General features: G+C 34.9%; 1 protein-coding gene across 7 annotated transcripts in view; it reads right to left on the reverse strand.

The window, feature by feature from the left end:
- The window catches only part of LOC128988470 (SH3 and multiple ankyrin repeat domains protein 1-like), a 236,791-nt gene that overhangs the window by 11,368 nt on the left and 204,605 nt on the right, over positions 1 to 20,818 (reverse strand). For 2 of the 7 annotated variants that reach the window (XM_054409778.1, XM_054409777.1), the window contains 6 exons: positions 17,319 to 17,464; positions 9,501 to 9,674; positions 7,976 to 8,237; positions 4,604 to 4,813; positions 1,570 to 1,734; positions 918 to 959 (listed from right to left, as the gene is read on the reverse strand). In XM_054409778.1, coding sequence (XP_054265753.1) covers positions 918 to 959; positions 1,570 to 1,734; positions 4,604 to 4,813; positions 7,976 to 8,237; positions 9,501 to 9,674; positions 17,319 to 17,464 — 999 coding nt within the window. The remainder of the gene's footprint in view (positions 1 to 917; positions 960 to 1,569; positions 1,735 to 4,603; positions 4,814 to 7,975; positions 8,238 to 9,500; positions 9,675 to 17,318; positions 17,465 to 20,818) is intronic. The other 5 variants (XM_054409780.1, XM_054409779.1, XM_054409784.1 and 2 more) reach the window with 3 other exon arrangements.

Below are 20,818 nucleotides of genomic sequence, written 5' to 3' on the forward strand. Positions count from 1 at the left end.
TATGTATGATATTGAAGCCCATGATTTTCCAAACAAAATGGTATATAGAACAGTAGAATTAACATTTTTTTAAGCTTTTCAGATCCGTTTTAATAAAACCTTGCAAATGCGCCAAAAATAGGCGGACATTAAGGCCTAAACTATGGACACTCGGAGGGTTAATAATTGTCAACACTAATGCCATTTTGTAAAGCAAGTGCTCCAAACCATTAAACATTTTTGTCCTAGGGGTTGACCCTGTCCCTCCCACATTTCTGAGACAAGATGCTAACCACAGCATCATATATAAGGAACTACAGTAGACTCGACTATCCACAATATATCCACAAATATATCCACAATACATCCATATATCCACCACGATATATTCACTACCCACGATCACAAAAAAATAAAATAAAGAATAGGAATAAGCATGGAAAAGAGTAAGGTAATGGTAATCAGAATAAATTGATAGTTGGAGCGTTCATTGATGATGTTTAAGAATTATATTTTTGATGGTTATAAAGAGTAAAAGATGGGGTGAAGTTAGAAATGGAGGGATCAGAAGAGGGGTTAACTTAGTGGAAGAAAGCTAAAAAAGAGAGAAGAGAAAAAAAGCAAGACTAAGGCGGTTTGGGGATGTAAGGAAAATGCAGTAAGACTTAGTAAAATGGAATTGATAGTAAAATTGGGAAGAAGTCAGAGAGAGTGGAACCTATATATTTTTTCTGTTGCAGAAAATGTTTATGTTAAAGCATTGAGTGCAAGCATATATCTCAATCATTAAGTCCTTTCGAGTTGCATGCCTTTCTCTACTTCTACTTAAAGCCTAATTTTATTCCCATTTATTGCCTGGGAAAAACTTTTAGAATCATTCAGTGCAATCATTTAATATATCTGTTATTGATTGCAATTCACATGCAAGATTAACTCACACATGAATTCTAGTCTCCACTTCTTTGATAGAGTTGAAAAACCTGAGACATATTCTTAGTGTTAAAAAGTAACTGAAAAACTGTAGTTAAATTAAACCAAAAAGAAACACATTGTTTGAACTTGGAGGTACAAAAATAGATCAGATATTTTTTTACTATGACAGGGGAATGACTCCAGATATTTTACAAAACCATAATTTTTTTAATTTAAAAAAAAAGCTAAATAAAGATTCTTTTGTTTGTACTCGAATGGTTTAGATCTAGAACTCTCTCGGGTTATTATATTGAAATGTAAACATGGAAATCAACAGTTAAGTTCTTTAAATTTGCTAAAAAAATATTTTAATAATGTGGTAAGAGAATTTATTTCATTATTGTAAATTATAGTCAATCTTATTAAAACACATTTGATATGGCTATGCAAAATTTTATATATTTACCAAACTGTGACATATTATCCTTGCCGCATTAGGCTTTGCAATATGATTTTGAATTGCATCTCCATATCCTTCCAAAACTAAATTCATTTCAATTATAAATAATAGAAATTGAAAAATAAAATAAACAAACAGCTGGTAATTGCATCGAACAGCTGTTTCATGTAGATAAATAATGTTAACTTTGAAAGCATGGTGGTATAATCAATAAGTACCATCAAGTATGTCTCCTTGGGAGAGCCGTAGATGGCCAGGCTGGCTCGAACTGTAGTTCTCTACGCAGACAACGCTAGTGCCCGGCAGCGTAAGTGAATCACTATTGGCTGTCCCCACGCCTGAGCTGTCGCTGATGATGTCACTGGTGTCACACAGACTTTTGTCTGAAACAAGAATACATCTGTCAAAGTTAAGGATTCACGATGTACAAATGGTAACTAAACTATGTATAAAAGAGTGGAGAGAGAATTGGCCTAGTGGTAGAGTGAGGGGCTTTGGTCCTAGAGGTCCCGGGTTCAAATCCCGCGAATCAGCCATAACTTCTACATGCCTGAAGTAATTTGAAAAAATATCCCGGGCCAGACCCTAGCGTCCGGTCAAAAAATAAATAAAGCAACGAAAAACTATGTATACAAGAACCGTTTTGTGATTACCTGTTCGTGTTCAATGCTGATCTTGACTGTGATTTGAATTTTAATTACCATAGGATGATTAGAATAATATTCATTTGATGTTTAACCTCTACAACCAATCAGTGTCACTCAAAATTAGTAACATTGGTAATATAACTAACTGCATTGCTAGTGGCTAATATTAGATGAAGATTATAGAGCAACAATGAACTAAATCAATAATTAATTACCTTGAAAATTAGTTTTTTGCAGTAGAACAATCATAACAGGTTAATTATTTTACCAACTTAAAACACACAGGGAATTGGGACACTGCTTTATCAGCAGTCCTAATCTTTACAGTAGAAACTAAGATTTGATGGAAAAGCCAAGTGATTCATTAATGTTTAAGAAAAAAGGAAAGAGTTCAACTATTTTTTTAGAAAATTAGAGTTCAAGGATTCATAGGTAGATACATAAAAATACCTTCACACAAGATGGGACTGATATTTTGCTTGATCAGAACTTGTTCAGAGTGCAGCTTTTCCACTGACTGATTTCACAAGCTCCACTCTGAAGAGGTCCTAAACTAGGAAAATGTGTTACCTTAAATGTGTGAAAAGCTAGCAGAATGCTGTGTGGCCTTATTTGTGTACTCATAAACTCCTAAACATTATTCTCTCAAAAAAACTAAAAGTTATCCTCTTAAAAAAAAAAAAAAAAAATGTTTTTGCAATCTGAGTACAGTAGAACATCTATAGTTCGACACTTTGTGGACTTAAGGGATGTCGAACTATCGAAATGTCAAACGATAGGGAGTAAATGGAGCTTAATATACAGGAAAGTAAAAACACAAGTCTTATATACAGGGTGTCACAAAAAAGTGTGATGGGCTATACAGGACCTAATTCTACATGCAAAAATAAGTCAAAAATGAAGAATAAAATTTTTTGGATTTCGGCTTAGTTTAGCCGTAATCGGCCATTTAGTTTTTTGGGGAAAATATTTATTATTTCAAAATCCATTTGAGATATTTTTACGAAACTTGGAAAAATTGTTTACACTATAGTAAGTAACATTCATGAAAAAGATTATTATTTTAACTTTCCAAATTTCAAAATGGCGGCCGTTTGAATTTTTTAATGCCAAATTTCATGAAAACCGGTACCTAAATCAACATTTTGTAGAAGACAAAAGTTTTAGTATTTATTATGACAAATCCAACAAAACAAAAATGAATAAAATCGGTTAATAAATAAAGAAGCTGTGTTTATTTTAGTAATTTAGACTGAAATTATTAATATTAAAATGTATTTAATGTAATGTAATAATTTATGTAACGTATTAAGTAATTTCAGTCTAATAATAAAATAATAAATAATATTAATAATATTAACAATATTAACTGAAATTATTAATATTAAAATGTATTTAATGTAATGTAATAATTTATGTAACGTATTAAGTAAGTTCAGTCTAAATTACTAAAATAAACACAGCTTCTTTATTTATGAACCGATTTTATTCATTTTTGTTTTGTTGGATTTGTCATAATAAATACTAAATTTTTTGTCTTCTACAAAATGTTGATTTAGGTACCGGTTTTCATGAAATTTGGTATTAAAAAATTCAAACGGCCGCCATTTTGAAATTTGGAAAGTTAAAATAATATTTGTTTTTATAAATGTTACTTACTATAGTGTTAACAATTTTGCCAAGTTTCGTAAAAATATATCAAAGGAATTTTGAAATAATAAATATTTTCCCCAAAAAACAAAATGGCGGATTACAGCTAAACTAAGCCAAAATCCAAAAAATTGTATTCTTCATTTTTGACTTATTTTTGCATGTAGAATTAGGTCCTGTATAGCCCATCACACTTTTTTGTGACACCCTGTAGAAATCACCCAAATTTATTAAATACTAAAAAGTTTAACAATTTCACTGTTCATTATTTAAGTTTCAAGTCAACAATAAATGAAAAATTAATGTTCAATAGTAACCATTAAATATCACTTGACAAAATATCACTTGACCCGTGTCGAACTACAAGGAGTGTCGAACTATCGAGTGTCGAACTATCGAAGGTTCAATAGGGTAACTGTATTTCAATAAGGTTTCCACAAGATAATGGCTGAGATTCAACCCAAAAGAGTCAATTTCCTATTAGACCTGTAGATAGTAAACCCATATCAAAACAAACTTCGTTAATTTTCCAAAATTCTGAATATCCTTTAATTACATTCCACTAAACTGAATTAAAAAATAGCTGATTATTTTGTGTCACTTGAGATTGTACATGAATCCCACAACCATGAGCAGTTTTTGATTTTTTTTTTTTTTTTCATGGCTGTAGACAAACATGGTGGCAAATGTGTGTCAGTATGTGATTCACACAAATAGTAGCCAACAGAATTTGTGTTTTAACAGAACAGATCCAAAATAGATTAAGTCAACTGTAGTAAAATTACATCTAATTGCTCACTCACCTACCAAATATCACGTTAACGAAGTAAAAACACCCATAGGTTAATTAATCACACATATTTAAGCCACAGTTTAGAATAACATGCAAAATAAATTCCTAACCTAAAACCTAGTGCTTTAGTGCATGCGGCGGTGGCGTGGCAGATGAACATACCTGTAATATAACTGGCAGTGTCTTCTGTCGTCGTGGTCTTGGCGGAGCCCGAGGAAGTCTCGCTGAGGCTGGACGACGCTGAGCTGAAGGGGGGGAAAGAACGGGCAGAGAGTGAAGGTGAGGGAGGGGGTAGGGGTACGATGGTGTGGGAGATAGAGGGCAACATGCTCCGTCGTCTGGGGTTGTAGCGAGGGAGCTCTCGGAAAGGGACTGCACACAAACAACAGGGATGAAATGTTAGGCGAGAAAACAAATGTGGTGTGAACACAAAATCTGTTAGTTATCAGAAAATAAAAATGAAATGATCAGGTTGAAACACAAGTTGATAAAATGATTTGATAATCAAGAATTTGAGCCATTCTCCTAGAATAAAAAAAACTGATGTAAAACACAGAAATGGAAACACATGTGTGTATCAGGCGCAAAAACAAAATATGATCAGGTGAAAAACAGAATGAATGAGACACAAAGGAATCTTGTGATGGAATGAAACAGGATATGAGTGATAAGAGATATCAGGCCCCAACACAGGCATTATCATTTGTCAGAGTAGGCCTATATTGTTGGAATGTGGTATATTTAGACAATGCTGATTGTTAACTTCATTTAAACTTCATAATACAAGAAGGTAAAGAGCCTACAGTGTTAAGTCTTTGTCCAAATTGAACAGTATATTGGTTTAATTTAACATGTTCACTTTCTTTTTACAAATTATAATGAAATATGAGCTAACAATTGCACAAAAACTAACTTTACAACTGTGAAAATGCTCCTTAAAAATATTTAAACGAGATAGAGTCTGAAGAAAGAATAAAACTCCCAACACCGAAACACCATGCTTCCGAATCTAAAACAATACTTCAACCACTGATTTGCAACTTACGAACTTTACAAAACAACACAAATTCAAATTAAAGTTCTAACGATGTAACCCTTAATTTTTCTTTAGCTCTGTATCTTACTTTCCTTTGAAATTCCTCAAATTGACACATTAAAATATGAGTCACGGTGATGAACTTGAGAAAATGTTCAGCGGCAGCAGTTAAGCTTTTAGGTGGAAGCATTTAAGTTGTGAGTTTTTTATAAATGCTTATGTACATGCAGTGATTTTGAGGATGAAGAAAAGACATGATAATGAGATCATGGGTGAAAGGTAAGGGAAAGAGGAAGGTAAGGGAAAAGGAAGGAAACCGCCACCACCAGCATCATACGAAGCAAAGAGTGTGTGTAACATACTGTATAGTCTATGTACAGATGGCACTACAATCATGGTTTGGTTTGATTGGTATACTACAGCTCAAAGAATAACTTTTATAAATGACTCAGAAATGATTGTTATAAACTTGTTTGAGGGTGTAAGAATGATAAGAATAGGATTCAAGAGCAGTAATGCCACCCATACTGTACTTACCTTTAGATTATACAAAAACATTAACTAATATTAAATAGGATTGAGTTACGTATTAAGGTCATTCTAGCTTTACGAACATTACATTTTAAACAACAGGGATTATGTTCTTAGTTAGTTATTATACTTATTTTTATCATGTTTTTTTTTCTAATCTAAAGCACACACAATTTTATGAAAAAGTTTCTGTTGGACAAACTAAAGAATACACACCAATAAGATCAACTTCCATCTGTGTAGAGTTTATTTTTGATTGGCCTATATCATTAAAATATGCCACATACACGTGAACTCCTTTTGGGTTGAATACAAAATGTGGTCAAAACGGGTTTTGAGTCATAAATCAACGGTTTGTCTTCGGGCTGGCGAGAGAATGTCAGAGTTTAGAAGCCTTAGTAATAGATCAGATCTAAAGGTCTACCGCACTTATGTTACTAGTAAATTCAAAGAACTATCTTACAGTACAGTAGAGCGGCGGTCATCCGAAACATCGGTTAACCAAAATCGCCACTTAAGACGGTTTGTCTCTGACGTTTTGAAAAAAGCAGCAAAAATTTTTAATTGTATTTGTTAAATTCTGTTCACTTAATAATTGCAATTGAAGATTTTGTTATACAGTAAGACACTTGCTAATCCGGCACGTTGGGAACATTGAAAGTTCCAGATTATGACTTCTAAAACCTGCAATTATTGCAAGACTAGGGAAATAAAGTATCCAACCAACAACTGAACAATCACTCCAATCCAAACATCTGCTGATTGCGTAAAAATGACTTAAAACAGCATACAAAATTACGAACAGACCTTTAGATGCCAAGTTAATGAAAGTGCCGGATCGTCCGATACCAGATTAGCTGGCTTTTATATGACATCCGATATATCAGCTGTTAGTGCTTGAAGAAATAAAAGCCTAGGAGTCTAGCAAGACAATACAAGAAGACTTTATTATTATTGAACTGTTCACAAGGCTTTTTTGTGACATGTTTCATAAATACTTTTTATTGTATTGTTCAAACTCTTCAAAAGATTCTAGTATGATTCAATGACATTAGTTATGTTTGATTTAGGAGATTTACAAGAGATAAGGGGATCAATGATAGTTTTATTAAACCTCACTGAATGGATCCCTGAATATATTTACATTAAAAATCAGAGTGATTATGAGCGGTAAAAAAATGTCTAAAGATATTATTTTTTCTACACACCATCTCCCTTCTTTAATTTTGGATTCACATTTCCACACATGCATATTTTAGCAAAGCAAATATTTTTTTACAAGCTTTCATGCATAAGTAACACATAACATTTACATATCAAGCGTGTAAACAATGAGACAAAGAGATAAACGTTAAAACAAGTTTCAAATATAGAGGACAGATTTTGAAATATGCTTCAAGAACGATTTTATATCTTTGATTATCATTCCTGCATTGATTATAAAATGTAGATGAATATTTTTTTAATGTACAAAAGGTAAACCAAGTTTAAAAAACGTTGTATTTTTGTTGAAAAAATATTACGACTCGCACAGTTTATTGCTCTTATATGTTACTGCAATAGTAAAAACTTTGGTTGTTATAGCATTGTTGTAGGCAACAAGAAACAAGAAATATAATCAGGGGTGTCCATAAAACTTTGCTGAGCTAAATAAAATTTGGAAATGTAGAATTATTTGATTACTTGATTATTATTATTTCTCCCTCACTCAACAACAAAAGAACTAAATTTGATTAAATGCTAAATTAAACAACAAATTCAAAATTGATTCTTTTGTTTCACGAATTGGATTGGGACTTTAAAATTACAGATATACACTTGTCCATTCGAAAGTTTGACTTACTAAAATTTATAGGCATAATTTATGGATATACAGTAAAACTACACAATAATACTACAAGTGTCTAAAAACAGTTTGACAACTACCAGAAAGCACAGACGACAAAACAGCTGATAGGTTCACTCACCGACATTCTCAGGCCTATGCGCTTGTATTACGTCGGCCAGGTCGAGATTGCCTGCAATGACGGCGACCTGGTACGGTGTTTGGTTTGCGTAGTTCAGTGCGTCGTGCTGACAGCCTCGGAACAACAGCACTCGAGCGCAAGACTCCTGGCCGTTGACTGCGCACACATGCAGCGGAGTGTTTCCGGATGCGTTCCTAGCATTCATGTCAGCTCCGTAGTACAACAGGTGTTCTAGATGCTGCACTAATCCGTTCCTGCACGCCTGGACAAGAATAAAGAATAATTATATAAAGTTTCATTTTATTTTAACCAGGCTCTAGCACGGTATTGTTTTTTAAATTTCTTTATGCTATTCCTAAAGGCTGCACCATTATCATTCAGATTAAGTCCATTAGTGATTCACGGGATTTAAACCCAAGACCACGAGGACAGAAGCCCTGCACTCAACCACTGGAAAGTTCAGGGGGATATTAGAAAGTTGGATTTTAACTTTGACTATTAATGATTCTAATAAGGAGGATGCTATGAATCAAACCTAATGAAGAATCTGATAAAAAATAGGGCATTTGCCAGGAATTATTAAGGAAATTGACAGGAAAGCAGGCTTACCTTTAAACAAGTCCATAGAGTTTATAAAATAAGTTTATAAAACATCACAAAAGTAAAAGAAGAAATTTCCGTAGTCACTGACCACTTTTTCAACCACTTGAGATTGGTGGACTTGTTTAACGGTAAGCCTGCTAATGAAGAATCTGTGTTGAAGTGGCTAAGTACTGACTGAGGTCACTTCAGTCACCATAGAAACCAAACTATAAATTACACCCAGCTAGTTGTGAGGATTGGCTGGAAATTCTATTATCAAGAAATCAATACACTTAATCAATTAATTAGTATGTTTCCATTAGTTAGAAATAAGGCTCTTCCATTCTTGCTGGATCTACTGTCCATCCACTAGAGTGTAGTAAGAATTTATGAAACAAATCAAAATCAGTAAGTGGTGCAATACTGAAGTGTGTGTGGAGTGTTCCTTTGTCTATAGACCAGCTATAATTAAGTTACAATAAGTTTAAATTTATCCAAAAGTCTCCATATTCAACAGAAGTCTACAATCTACTTCAGCACACTCTGCCAGTGACCACAGAGAAGTAATATACAGAGGAAACATGCTTAAGGAACAACTGTGCACTTTTAGCTCTGGGTGGGGCAGAAATATATAGTACCGAGCAGCTTAGAGCCTGAATGGCTATTGTTTACAACAACAGTTGTAGCACACAGGCTCTTCCTACAGCGTGAGCGCTGTAGTACGTGATGGTGAGGGGGAGAGCGGGAGAGGACGACCAATGCAATAGACACTTTTTGCACTAGACAAAAGTGACTTTTGCTAGACACGACTTAAGTGTACCATTGAATGTTTCCTCAATATTTTACTTCTCTGTGCAGTGACTAAATTCAACTACAATTTATATTCTCACTCTGGCTAACTCTTTGGTAAGTGCATGGAATGTCTAGTTCTGTACGGATATACCTGGTGGACCTCCTGCCAGCCCTGTAGGTCCTGTGCCCCGATGACTGCTCTGTTATGCAGTAGAGTCTCGCATAGTAGTGGGTCCACACTATGAGTGATAGCTACATACAACGGCGTCAGACCCTTGCAGTCCCTGTAGTTCGGACTAGCCCCTAACTCCAACAGGGTCGTCACCTAAACAACATATCAGACTTGAGCCAGATAGTCCACAAGTAACTTGGTTAAAATGATTTTTGTTATGAAAGCAGACTTACCAGAATGGAGAACAGTGTTCTCCGGCACAAGAAACACAATAGCAGTTTACACAATGTGTAAAGATAGTCTTTACGACACAAGTAGAAATTCAAGGCACAAGCCTTTGTTGAAGTATATGGAGCAACATCAAATTTTTAACCTCAAAAAAATTTACATCTTCAATAAGATGCAATAAGAATGCTTAAATTGGATTTTGATGCACACTGTAAAACACATTTTATTGGATTGGGTATCATGACAGTTTATAGCCTTTATATTTACAAAACTGTTCTTCATGTTAAACGTAATATTTCAACATTTACTAGAAACGTCGATAATCATAATTACAACACAAGAAACCGATATAATTTCCAAATTAATAAGCATAAAAAATAAATATTTAAACGAAAACCATCATACATTGGAATACTGTTTAAAGTTATTTTTTCTAATTCACTGTTTCTAACAGCTGGTCTTATTTTATATCATGTTTACTTTTTGTTCAAGTTTTAAAGAAATACAGTCCACTAAAAACATCATCTAGTTTTTCTCTCTTAATTATCTATCTACATCTATCGTTCAATCTAAGTTTATCCATCAGTATCTAAATTCTTTAATCATTTGGTCCTTCGAGCCGGATTAAATAAGTAATTAACAGTTATTTTTTCAATTCAGTTATAAAAGTAATCAAGAAAATTTCCTGTTCTCAGTTGAAGTTATGTCCCTAGAATCCAAACTAGGTCTTCAAGCAACACGCTTAAAAATCTTAGAAAAAGCCACAGACTATTTCAAGGAAAAGGATATATCAACTATATTGAAGCCTCAAGTACAAACCCGGATTGATGTTATCGAAGCAGAATGGAGGAAATTCGAGAGGGATCACGAGAAAATATGTGAGTCAAAAGCTGACATACTAAAAGACCTAGCCTACATAAATGAAGATCACTACAGTCAAGCACTTGAAGCATATATGGTAAGCAAATCTGCAATGCTTGTTCTCTTAGATGAGCTATCGGTAAATTCTCAACAAAATCAAAGCACATCTGATATCAATACATCTAGTTCTATGAGTAAATCAAATCAACCTATACTACCTAAAATATCTCTACCTCAATTCTCAGGAAGTTACCAGTCTTGGAAACCTTTCCATGATCTTTTTTCTTCACTAGTGATCCAAAATCCTAACTTAACTGATGTAGCTAAGTTACACTATCTCAAAACCAGTTTGTCAGGTGATGCTGCTCAATTGCTAACAAATTTCCAAATAACAGGAGAAAATTTCATGCCAGCTTGGGAAAAACTTGTGACTAGATATGAAAACAAACGTGTTTTAATCAAAAGGCATTTGGATGATATATTTAATTTAAAACCTCTAGAAAATAAATCTGCTAGTGGTCTCAATCACCTCATGTCTACTATCAATGAGTCTTTAGGTTCCCTCAAAGCGCTAGGATCTCCTACAGATAAATGGGATCACATCTTGGTGTACATGATTGTACAACGACTAGACCCAGAGACACACGAAGCATGGGAGATTCGTTACGGAGTCTCAACAGAACCCTCCACCCTAGAAGATCTTCAGACCTTCATCGAAGGTCGTATTCGAGCCCTGGAAAGTATTGAGTCACGAGCAACACCACCAAGCGATGTAACGGTAACTACACTACAATGTAAAGGTAAACCTCATCAAAATCTTAAAGTACATTCAGCACAAATTGTAGCAAAATCTCAGTCCAATATAGGAAATGATTGTCAACTGTGTAGTAAAGATCACTATTTAGCATTTTGCAAGGAGTTTCGTGAAAAAGTACCTAGTCAACGAAAAGAGGTTCTTGTGAACAAAAGATTATGTTTCAACTGTCTTGGTTCACATTTGTTAAAGGACTGTCGCTCAAATAAATCTTGTTTACAATGTAAGAAAAGACATCACACTCTAATTCATGACGCTGTTAGCCAGACTACAAATATACCTCATATAAAAAAGTCAAGTTCTCTCATCCCTAACAAATTCATCTCATCTACAGATAACACATCATCAAGCTCACACGTCTCCTCTAATCACATGCTTCCATTTAAGGAAATTAATCGACAATCTGTGCTCCTAGCAACCGCTCAAGTTAAGGTAATTGGTCCTGAGGGAAATAGTGTTATTGCCAGAGCTTTAATCGACCAAGGATCTGAAATCTCTTTCATCAGTGAATACTTAGTACAAACTCTCAATCTGAAGCGTTCATACTCCTCAGTATCTCTTGTTGGTATCGGTGGACATCAAGCCCCAACCACTCGTGGTATAGTTTCAATCAATCTTAGTTCTCTGTATGATACCAAAGTTAGCTGCTCTTTATCTTGTCACATCCTTTCAAATCTCACATCAAATTTGCCATCGATAACACCAAATCATTCATCGTGGAATCATATAAAGGGACTTCAACTAGCTGATCCTGCCTTCATGAAGTCTGAATCTGTAGATTTAGTCCTAGGAGCAGACATCTACACGTCTATTATCCTTCCTGGTCTAATTAAAGGTCCACCCCTCTCCCCAGTAGCACAAGCAACAATTTTCGGTTGGATCTTGTCTGGACCTACTGGAATGACGGAAAATAAATCTACCTCATCAATGTTTCATTGCTTGATTGAAAACAAACTTGATGATTTTCTTCAAAAATTTTGGGTACAGGAAGAAATTCCTCAAATTAAAGAATCAGTCAAGTCTCCTGATGATCAAGTATGTGAGGAACATTATCAATCAACCTTTTCTAGAGAACCTTCCGGTCGCTATCAAGTCCGACTTCCCCTGAAGGAAACAGTCAATCAGCTTGGAGAATCTCAATCGTCAGCCTTTCAAATTTTAACAAAGCTAAATACTCGTCTCTCAAACGATCTTGAGTACAAAAACTTGTATACTAATTTCATAGAAGAATACAAGGACCTTGGTCACATGTCTGAAACTATTGAAGAAATAGATTCTACCATTCCCATATATTACCTACCTCATCATGGTGTTTTGCGTCCTTCTAGCACGACGACTAAATTAAGAGTAGTTTTCAATGCCTCATTCCCAACTAGTTCAGGATTATCTTTGAATGACGTACTCTACAGTGGTCCAAAACTCCAAACAGAACTACCTGATATTCTCACTTGGTTTAGGCGCTATAAATTCGTATTTGCCACTGATATCGAGAAAATGTATCGCCAGATTCTAGTACATCCTAGTGATCGAGATCTGCAAAGAATTCTCTGGATGGAAAATGGTCATCTTAGAAAATTTCAACTACAGACTGTTACATATGGGTTATCATGCGCTCCTTTTCTCGCCCTAAGAACAATGAATCAGCTTATCGTCGATCACGGTGATGCATATCCCCAAGCTAGTGAAATGTTGACAAGAGGGAGATATATGGATGACATTTTTGGTGGTGCAGACTCGATTGAAGAGTGCAGAGAAGTAGTAAAACAGACTAACGAGCTTTGCAAATTAGGTTGTTTTCCTTTACAGAAGTGGATCAGCAATGATCAAAATGTACTATCATACATATCGGAAAGTAATTGCGAAAAAGGCAATTCCTTATTGATAAACAAATCCTCCAGTATACGTACTCTTGGACTTACATGGAATCGATTCAGCGACGATTTTCAGTTTCTTCCTACTCTAAGTCCAAAAGACAAATGCACGAAAAGAAACGTTCTTTCTCAAATAGGTCAGTTATTCGATCCCTTGGGTTTTGTCTCTCCTATTATCATAAGGTTCAAACACTTCATGCAACAACTTTGGCTAGTAAAAATTCATTGGGACCAACTTTTACCTAATCACTTGCAAGACCAATGGAAACTCCTTGAAGCTGACCTACAATATTTGCCATTAGTTAAAGTACCTCGTTATCTTGGTCTTACCCAACTATCTTCGGTAGAAATTCATGGATTTTCAGATGCTTCTAAGCTTGCAATGAGTGCTGTAGTCTACCTAAGAATCGTTAATCGTGAAAATATCACTGTTAGTTTAGTTATTTCTAAAACTAAAGTAGCTCCTCTCAAGACAATGTCGATTCCTCGACTGGAACTCACTGCTGCTACACTACTAGTAAAACTTGTAAAGTATGTTCGGAAAATGCTCAACTTAGAATCTACCCAAGCATGGTTATGGACTGACTCTATGGTTTCCCTAACCTGGATCACAAATCAACCTTCAAAATGGAAGGACTTTGTGCGTAACAGAGTAAGTGTTATACAAGAGACAGAACCGCTCGCTAAGTGGAGGTATGTAGCAGGAAATGAAAATCCAGCCGACTGTGCTTCACGAGGTGTTACTGCTAAAATCCTTAGCAACCATAAGCTTTGGTGGACGGGTCCTCCGTGGCTGAATAAAGATGTTTATGAATGGCCATCCACGACGTTTGATCCAGCTCAAGCAGCGAAATCTGAACTGCGAATCCCTCAATCAACTTGCCACATTTTAAACTTTGAACCAGAACCAGAAATGCTAGAGCGCTTCTCAACACTGTCAAAACTATTACGTGTTACTGCCTGGTGTCAAAAGTTCATTGCCAAAACAAAAAAATCCATCCCTACTAATTGTCAATCTTTTTTAACTCCTCAAGATCTCAACTCATCCCTTTTGTTGTGGGTAAAACTCATTCAAAAACATGCCTTCAAAAATGAGCTTGCGCGGTTACAAAACAACAGACCTTTAGAAAAATCTAATCTTATAAGTCTTAACCCCTTTGTCGATAACACTGGTTTAATGAGAGTTGGAGGCAGACTTGAACAATCTTCATTAGAATATGATTCAAAGCATCCATATATCCTTCCGAAGAATTCTAAGTTCTCAAAACTAGTGATAGATGATGCTCATCTCAGGACTCTGCATAGTGGCACCCGTTGTACACTTGCAACCGTTCGTCAGAAGTTCTGGGTTGTTGGAGGTAGACCTATCGTCAAACGAGAACTGTTAAAGTGTGTTACTTGTGCTCGTTATCGCTCTCAAAGAGCTCAACAATTAATGGGGCAGCTTTCTCCTACAAGAACATCACCATCACGTCCCTTTTTGCACTCTGGTGTAGATTACGCAGGCCCTTTTGTAATCAAAACATGGCATGGAAAGAGAGCAAAAACCTACAAAGGTTATATTGCGGTGTTCATCTGCTCGGCGACCTCAGCTATTCATCTAGAGTTGGTTTCCAACTACTCAGCAGAAGCCTTCATAGCGGCTTACAAACGATTCACCAGCCGTCGAGGCATCTGTGCTACTTTAACGAGTGACTGCGGGACAACATTTGTAGGAGCTGACAAAGAACTGAAAAGGTTGTTTTCATCGTCTTCAGCAGAATCAGGTCAACTCAAATCCCTGCTTGCTAATGATGGAACTGAATGGAAATTCAACCCTCCTGCTGCTCCACATTTTGGAGGTCATTGGGAAGCTGGTGTTAAATCAGTTAAATACCATCTCAAAAGAGTTATGAAGACCCACCTACTAACTTACGAAGAATTTTCGACAGTGCTGGTACAAATAGAAGCTGTACTCAATTCTCGCCCTCTCTGCCAGCTTACAGAAGATCCAGACGATCTAGCAATCCTAACCCCTGCGCACTTTTTAGTTGGCGAATCTTTAACTACTATCCCAGAACCTAATCAAGAAAACCAACCCACATCAAGACTTACTCGATGGAAATTAACTCGCCAAATGTTGGAATCATTTTGGAAGAAGTGGTCTCGGGAGTACCTTCAACAACTTCAAGCAATATACAAATGGAGATTTCCTTCCTGTTCAATAAAACTCGGATCAGTTGTTCTTGTTGTTGATGAGCAATTACCACCATCAAAGTGGCCGCTAGCAAGAGTGACTGAACTTCATCCAGGTCGTGATGGACTTACCCGAGTAGCCACTCTGAGAACATCAAGTACCTCATTGAAAAGACCAATAGTCAAGCTTTGTCCTCTTCCAATTGAAGTGAGTGATTAATATTTATTGCTCCTTCGGTGCAATGGGGGGGAGAATGTTTAAAGTTATTTTTTCTAATTCACTGTTTCTAACAGCTGGTCTTATTTTATATCATGTTTACTTTTTGTTCAAGTTTTAAAGAAATACAGTCCACTAAAAACATCATCTAGTTTTTCTCTCTTAATTATCTATCTACATCTATCGTTCAATCTAAGTTTATCCATCAGTATCTAAATTCTTTAATCAAATACAATTTTTTAATCAATTACCAATAAAAATAAAAAATGAAACAGATGACAACAGATTTAAAATCGCTCTAAAATTACATTTGACACAAAATGCTCTCTATAAATTCAAAGATTTCTGGGCTAAGCAATAACAGCATTGACTTAAAATGTTTTAGTCCTATTGCTATTTCACTGAACTATATTTTTGTTTTTTGTTTTCACTGAAGTATACTTTTGTTTTATACCTACTTGAGAGATGACTGTATTGTTTTGTTGTTTTGTTCTTGTGTATTGTATTTGTCTTTTATTTGTGTTTATATTTTATGTAACGATGAATTTGACACCATTCTTGTATATACAATATATACTAATGAATAAAGATGTTTTGAATTGAATTGAAAAAGCTTATACAAGTTGATTACACTTTACCCAAGACAGTTTTGTTTAAGAACTATCTGACATTTTCTAAATCTTTCAATAAACCTTTCTCCAGCGTTTGGTTAGAAAATCATTTATTTCACTTTAGGAGAGAATGTGTTTCCAGCAAAAGTTGGCGGATCAAAAATTGGATTTGTCCGTTACCAACTGTTAAGATGGTGTTTTAAGCATTACAATTTTACTTCTTTACCCTCAATCCTTGGACTCCACTGGCCTTTACTAGTGCTGTAAAGTAAATCTTTTTGATTAAAAAAAATAAATTAAAAAGACTTATAAAAAATTGTCATCGGTAAAATACTTTTTACCGCAATAGACATGAAGAAGTATGTACATTGTTTCCGTACTTTATGGAGACAGAAAACTGTTTTTACAGAGAGACGCTGGTAAAGTCAGCTGGGATGTGGAAAATTTACTGATCACTTGCACATGGCACTTACTTGTTCAAAAAGGTGCGATATGAGTTTTTTCAGTAGGCTCTTAACAAAGGTACACATTGTTGTGGTTGTATTTGTGAGTTGTGTGTGTTTTACTCGCAATGTATATTTGTTGCTGGTAGTGTGGTGTTCCAAACAATTCTTGTGATAAATCTATTTCAACTATACAAAACTATAAAAACAACAATAAAAAATCTACTATAATGGTACTCGCATGAAAGCTCAGCAAACCTTTTACGAGAAATAATGCTGGTTTCTTTTTATAATCATACAATTTTATTTTTTTTTTCAAACTAGGTTGTTTGCTACCGAACTATTTCTCTACCTAGTTCTCTCTCTAGTTCTTTCACCCCTCAACTATACTGCATCTATTTCAAATTTCTATTTCAAACGTTAGTCTTAGCGTCATTAGCCGTCCTAAATAGTGTTAGGTTACAAAAACAAGTTATTCATTGATGCCTTCAATTAACATGATGTTTTCAGTAATTTTAATAGCACTGTCTCCCATAAGACCAATGTGAATGGTGTATGTAGAATTGAGTAAACATACCGCCTCTAGGCTGTTGTGTTCGACAGCACGATGGACTGCGGTTGATCCATCCTTGCTGCGGAAGTCCAGAAGAGCACCTCCGTTCACCAACGCCTTCAGCACGTTAGTCGGCTTGCGAACGCCCGTCGCCATCGTCAGGGGAGTCTCTGTATGAACAGGCACAGCTGGTGTTTATTTCTATGGAGAAGGCATTAGGAAATTCGCATGGGCGCCACCAGGGGGGTGCAAAAAAAAAAAGAAATAAATTTAATACCCAAAATGTTCTGTAATCATTTTTATTAATCAAAAGTGGGTTTTAAGAAATGTATAAAAGTATGTTCATAATGGCCATAAAAAAAATAATTAAATTGATGTTTAAATCAAATAAGTAGTTGATTACAAAGTAGTTGGTCACAGAAGTACCATTCTTTTATACTAAAACAAAACTATTCAGAAAACAAAACTTCAACTTTCTTGGCTGTTATCTAGGCTTTATTCACTTGTAAATTTATTTTTTTATTGTTTTGCTCGTGAAATTAACTATATAAATTATACATAATAACTTCAAAAAGCTTATTAATTTTTTAATACAAAAACAATGATTTACCCTCCTTGATGCACAATACGCTATTTTGTTTTGGTTGGTTCAATGTATTACCAAATAGCGTAAAAATACGTTTTAAATACTATATTTTCCTAAGTTTTTCCGGGGAAGGCCCCAGCACCCTCCTGTTTCAAATCCTGAGGGCGCCCATGGGAAATTGTACTACATTGTTTGACATTAGTTAATTAATTTATGGACTTTTTGGTGTAATAAAAAATAAGTGGTAGGTACAGTTAGTTTTCAATAAAAAAAAACTTCCATGATATCTCAGCTTTACTACAGTAATGGACAAAGTCTCAACAAGCTTGGCCATTCCCAAATCTTGTGTGTTCTTTTAATTTGTTGGTTTCTTAAAATGCTGTATCTTTAATTCAACTAATATTGACAAAATTTTGGAGCTTGGATGATTGTGACTCAATGACGCAACACTCACTGCATTGCATTGACCGAGTATGGATTAAAACAATAAATCATTGATTGGTTTGAAGATAACTTTTATCTGAAAACAATTTCTACCACAATGTGAAGCACAGTGCATTTGCAGTACAAAATGTGTTCACAATCTTCATTTAAATCAAATTTATACCATCAAAACATTTTTTGTCATTCCTGTAAAATTTCAAAAATTGCTTACACAACCCTATTTTATGAGAGTCTCAATAATATCTCTTGGGCAGCAACAAGTTTTTTTAAACGTCTGCATTTTTTAAATTTGGCTTAAGAAAGAATCATTGTCATGTGGTTAGGTTTCAAATGTAGCAAACTTTGTTTCATTAACATTTATTTTTTGTTTTTCATCATAATCATCAATATAAAAAATGATTTTTCTTACCAAAGCTTTAAGTTAGTCTTTGTCTATATAAATAAAATTAGAGTTTTGTCTGTACATTGCTCAGAATCATAAACTTTTAGGTTATTTTTACGTTTTATACATTAAAGAAACCGAAACAAGTCTCATCTAAATTTCTGTCTGTCTGTCTGTCTGTCTTCCTGTCTGTCACGGCCACAGAGCCATTTTACGCGGCCTTCTCCTGAAAAACGAGAGTACCTATCAAGTTCCAAATAATTTTAATGTATTCACTGGATTGGTGAGATTGTCTTTAGCCATTAAAATATGGCGTCACTACTTTGTAAATAAAATGACGGACGTTTAAAAACCCAATTTTGAGCGATTTTTTGTAAAGTTTTCTCCCAATGTTTATCACATATTCATCAAGATTATTTCTTCTAGCTGTCACTGATATGTTTACATTGAATGCTGTTTACAAATACCGTAACCAATTCCGATCACGTTTTGAAAGTAAATCTAAACCAAAGTTAGATTAAAAACGTTTTCCTTACATAACGGATTTAATTAATCGCAAGTGCAATAATTTGTAGGGTAACCGTAAATGAAAATAGAGATTCTTTGTGTATAAAATTGTTCTTGAGTTTTGATAACTGGGGAAGAGAATCAGTGTTGTATATGACTAGGAAACTTACATTTTTTTTTTAATGAGCGTTTTCAGTCGAGACTCGGCACATGACCGACGCGCGTCTACATGTCCATAGTAAAATTAATATTAGGCCTACCGTGTATTTATGTTTTATTCATCATATGTATAAGTGTACAGTTCGTGTATGTGTTTCAAAAACTTCAAGACGCACCTAATGGGGAAGCTCAAGACCTTATTTTAGGACTGATGATGGCGTTTTAATTTCGCCGAAATGCATAATAGGAAATGCTGTAATAGGATACATTAGGATCGACCGGCGGACACAGGTAATTTAACCTTTTATTGATTGTCACACCGATCCGGAACAACAACAAACAACATAAAATGAAGTTATGCATAATAGTTTGGCCAGCATATCTGAATATATGCAAACCAACTGCTGTTCTTTATACTGTATATAAAAAGGTTTCAACTGAATACTATAAGATCCCCGTGCATAGAACGGGTACACAGCTAGTTTTTTTATATTTTTATTATGTTAATTAAAAAACTATCTGCGTGGACATTTTATCTCACATTAATCACATAAAAAGGCTACTAAGATAATCATTTCCTAATGGAGATTAAATTCAATCATGTATTTTCTTGTAATGAGCTGTATATGATCTATAGGCAAGTAGTATAACATTCCTTCCAAGTTGCCACAACTACCATTGTTTTGCGCCAAGTACCACATAATGAGTGTCCTTCTAGTGCTAATAATCGGCCATTCATCTCAGCCAGAACCGGTTTGTATATTACAAAATTATTTAATGAGCAGCAAAAGTGATTTTAATGAGATATGTTTGGGTAATAAATCAGACCTGACTAGTGTTGAACACTGATTCTTCACTTGTTATGTTTCTGATTGAATAACTACCTCTGAATATTTATAACCCTTTCAACAGATTTAAATATAACACTTAAGTAGTGTGGACCACTGAATAGGTTGTGGTTTGATAAATATTATATTGAAAGATAGATTAGAGTAATAGATACCTACATTGTACTTTTGTATGATACTGGAATCTGCTCTTCTCAAGTAGAAGTAAGTATGCTTTATACGAGACTAGACCACAGAGAAGTAAGGTACAGAGGAAACTCGCTTGTAAGAGAACTGTGAGTTTTCAGCTCTAGTATGTTGTGCCGGAGATATAATGGTGAGGAGCAAGGAAGACCTAGAGCAGCGATCACTGTGCGGAAATTCCTATCACACAGGGAACAGTGTCTTCTTCCACCGTGAGTGTTGTAGTACATGTGGGGAAGGGGGGCGGTGTTGGACTTTGAACTAGACACCACTTATGTTACTCATTGAATGTTATCTCTGTACCTAATTTCTTTGTGACTAGACTTCCACCAGTGTCATGTCTCGTTCAAAATCAGTGTCTAGTCGATCAGTTTGTCAAATGTCTAGTCTTGTGTGTATATGTATGTATATATAT

Source organism: Macrosteles quadrilineatus, unplaced genomic scaffold (assembly GCF_028750875.1).
Source record: "Macrosteles quadrilineatus isolate MER2022 unplaced genomic scaffold, UCM_ALF_1.0 Scaffold_3__2_contigs__length_128488019, whole genome shotgun sequence".
NCBI classification, from domain to species: Eukaryota; Metazoa; Arthropoda; class Insecta; order Hemiptera; family Cicadellidae; genus Macrosteles; species Macrosteles quadrilineatus.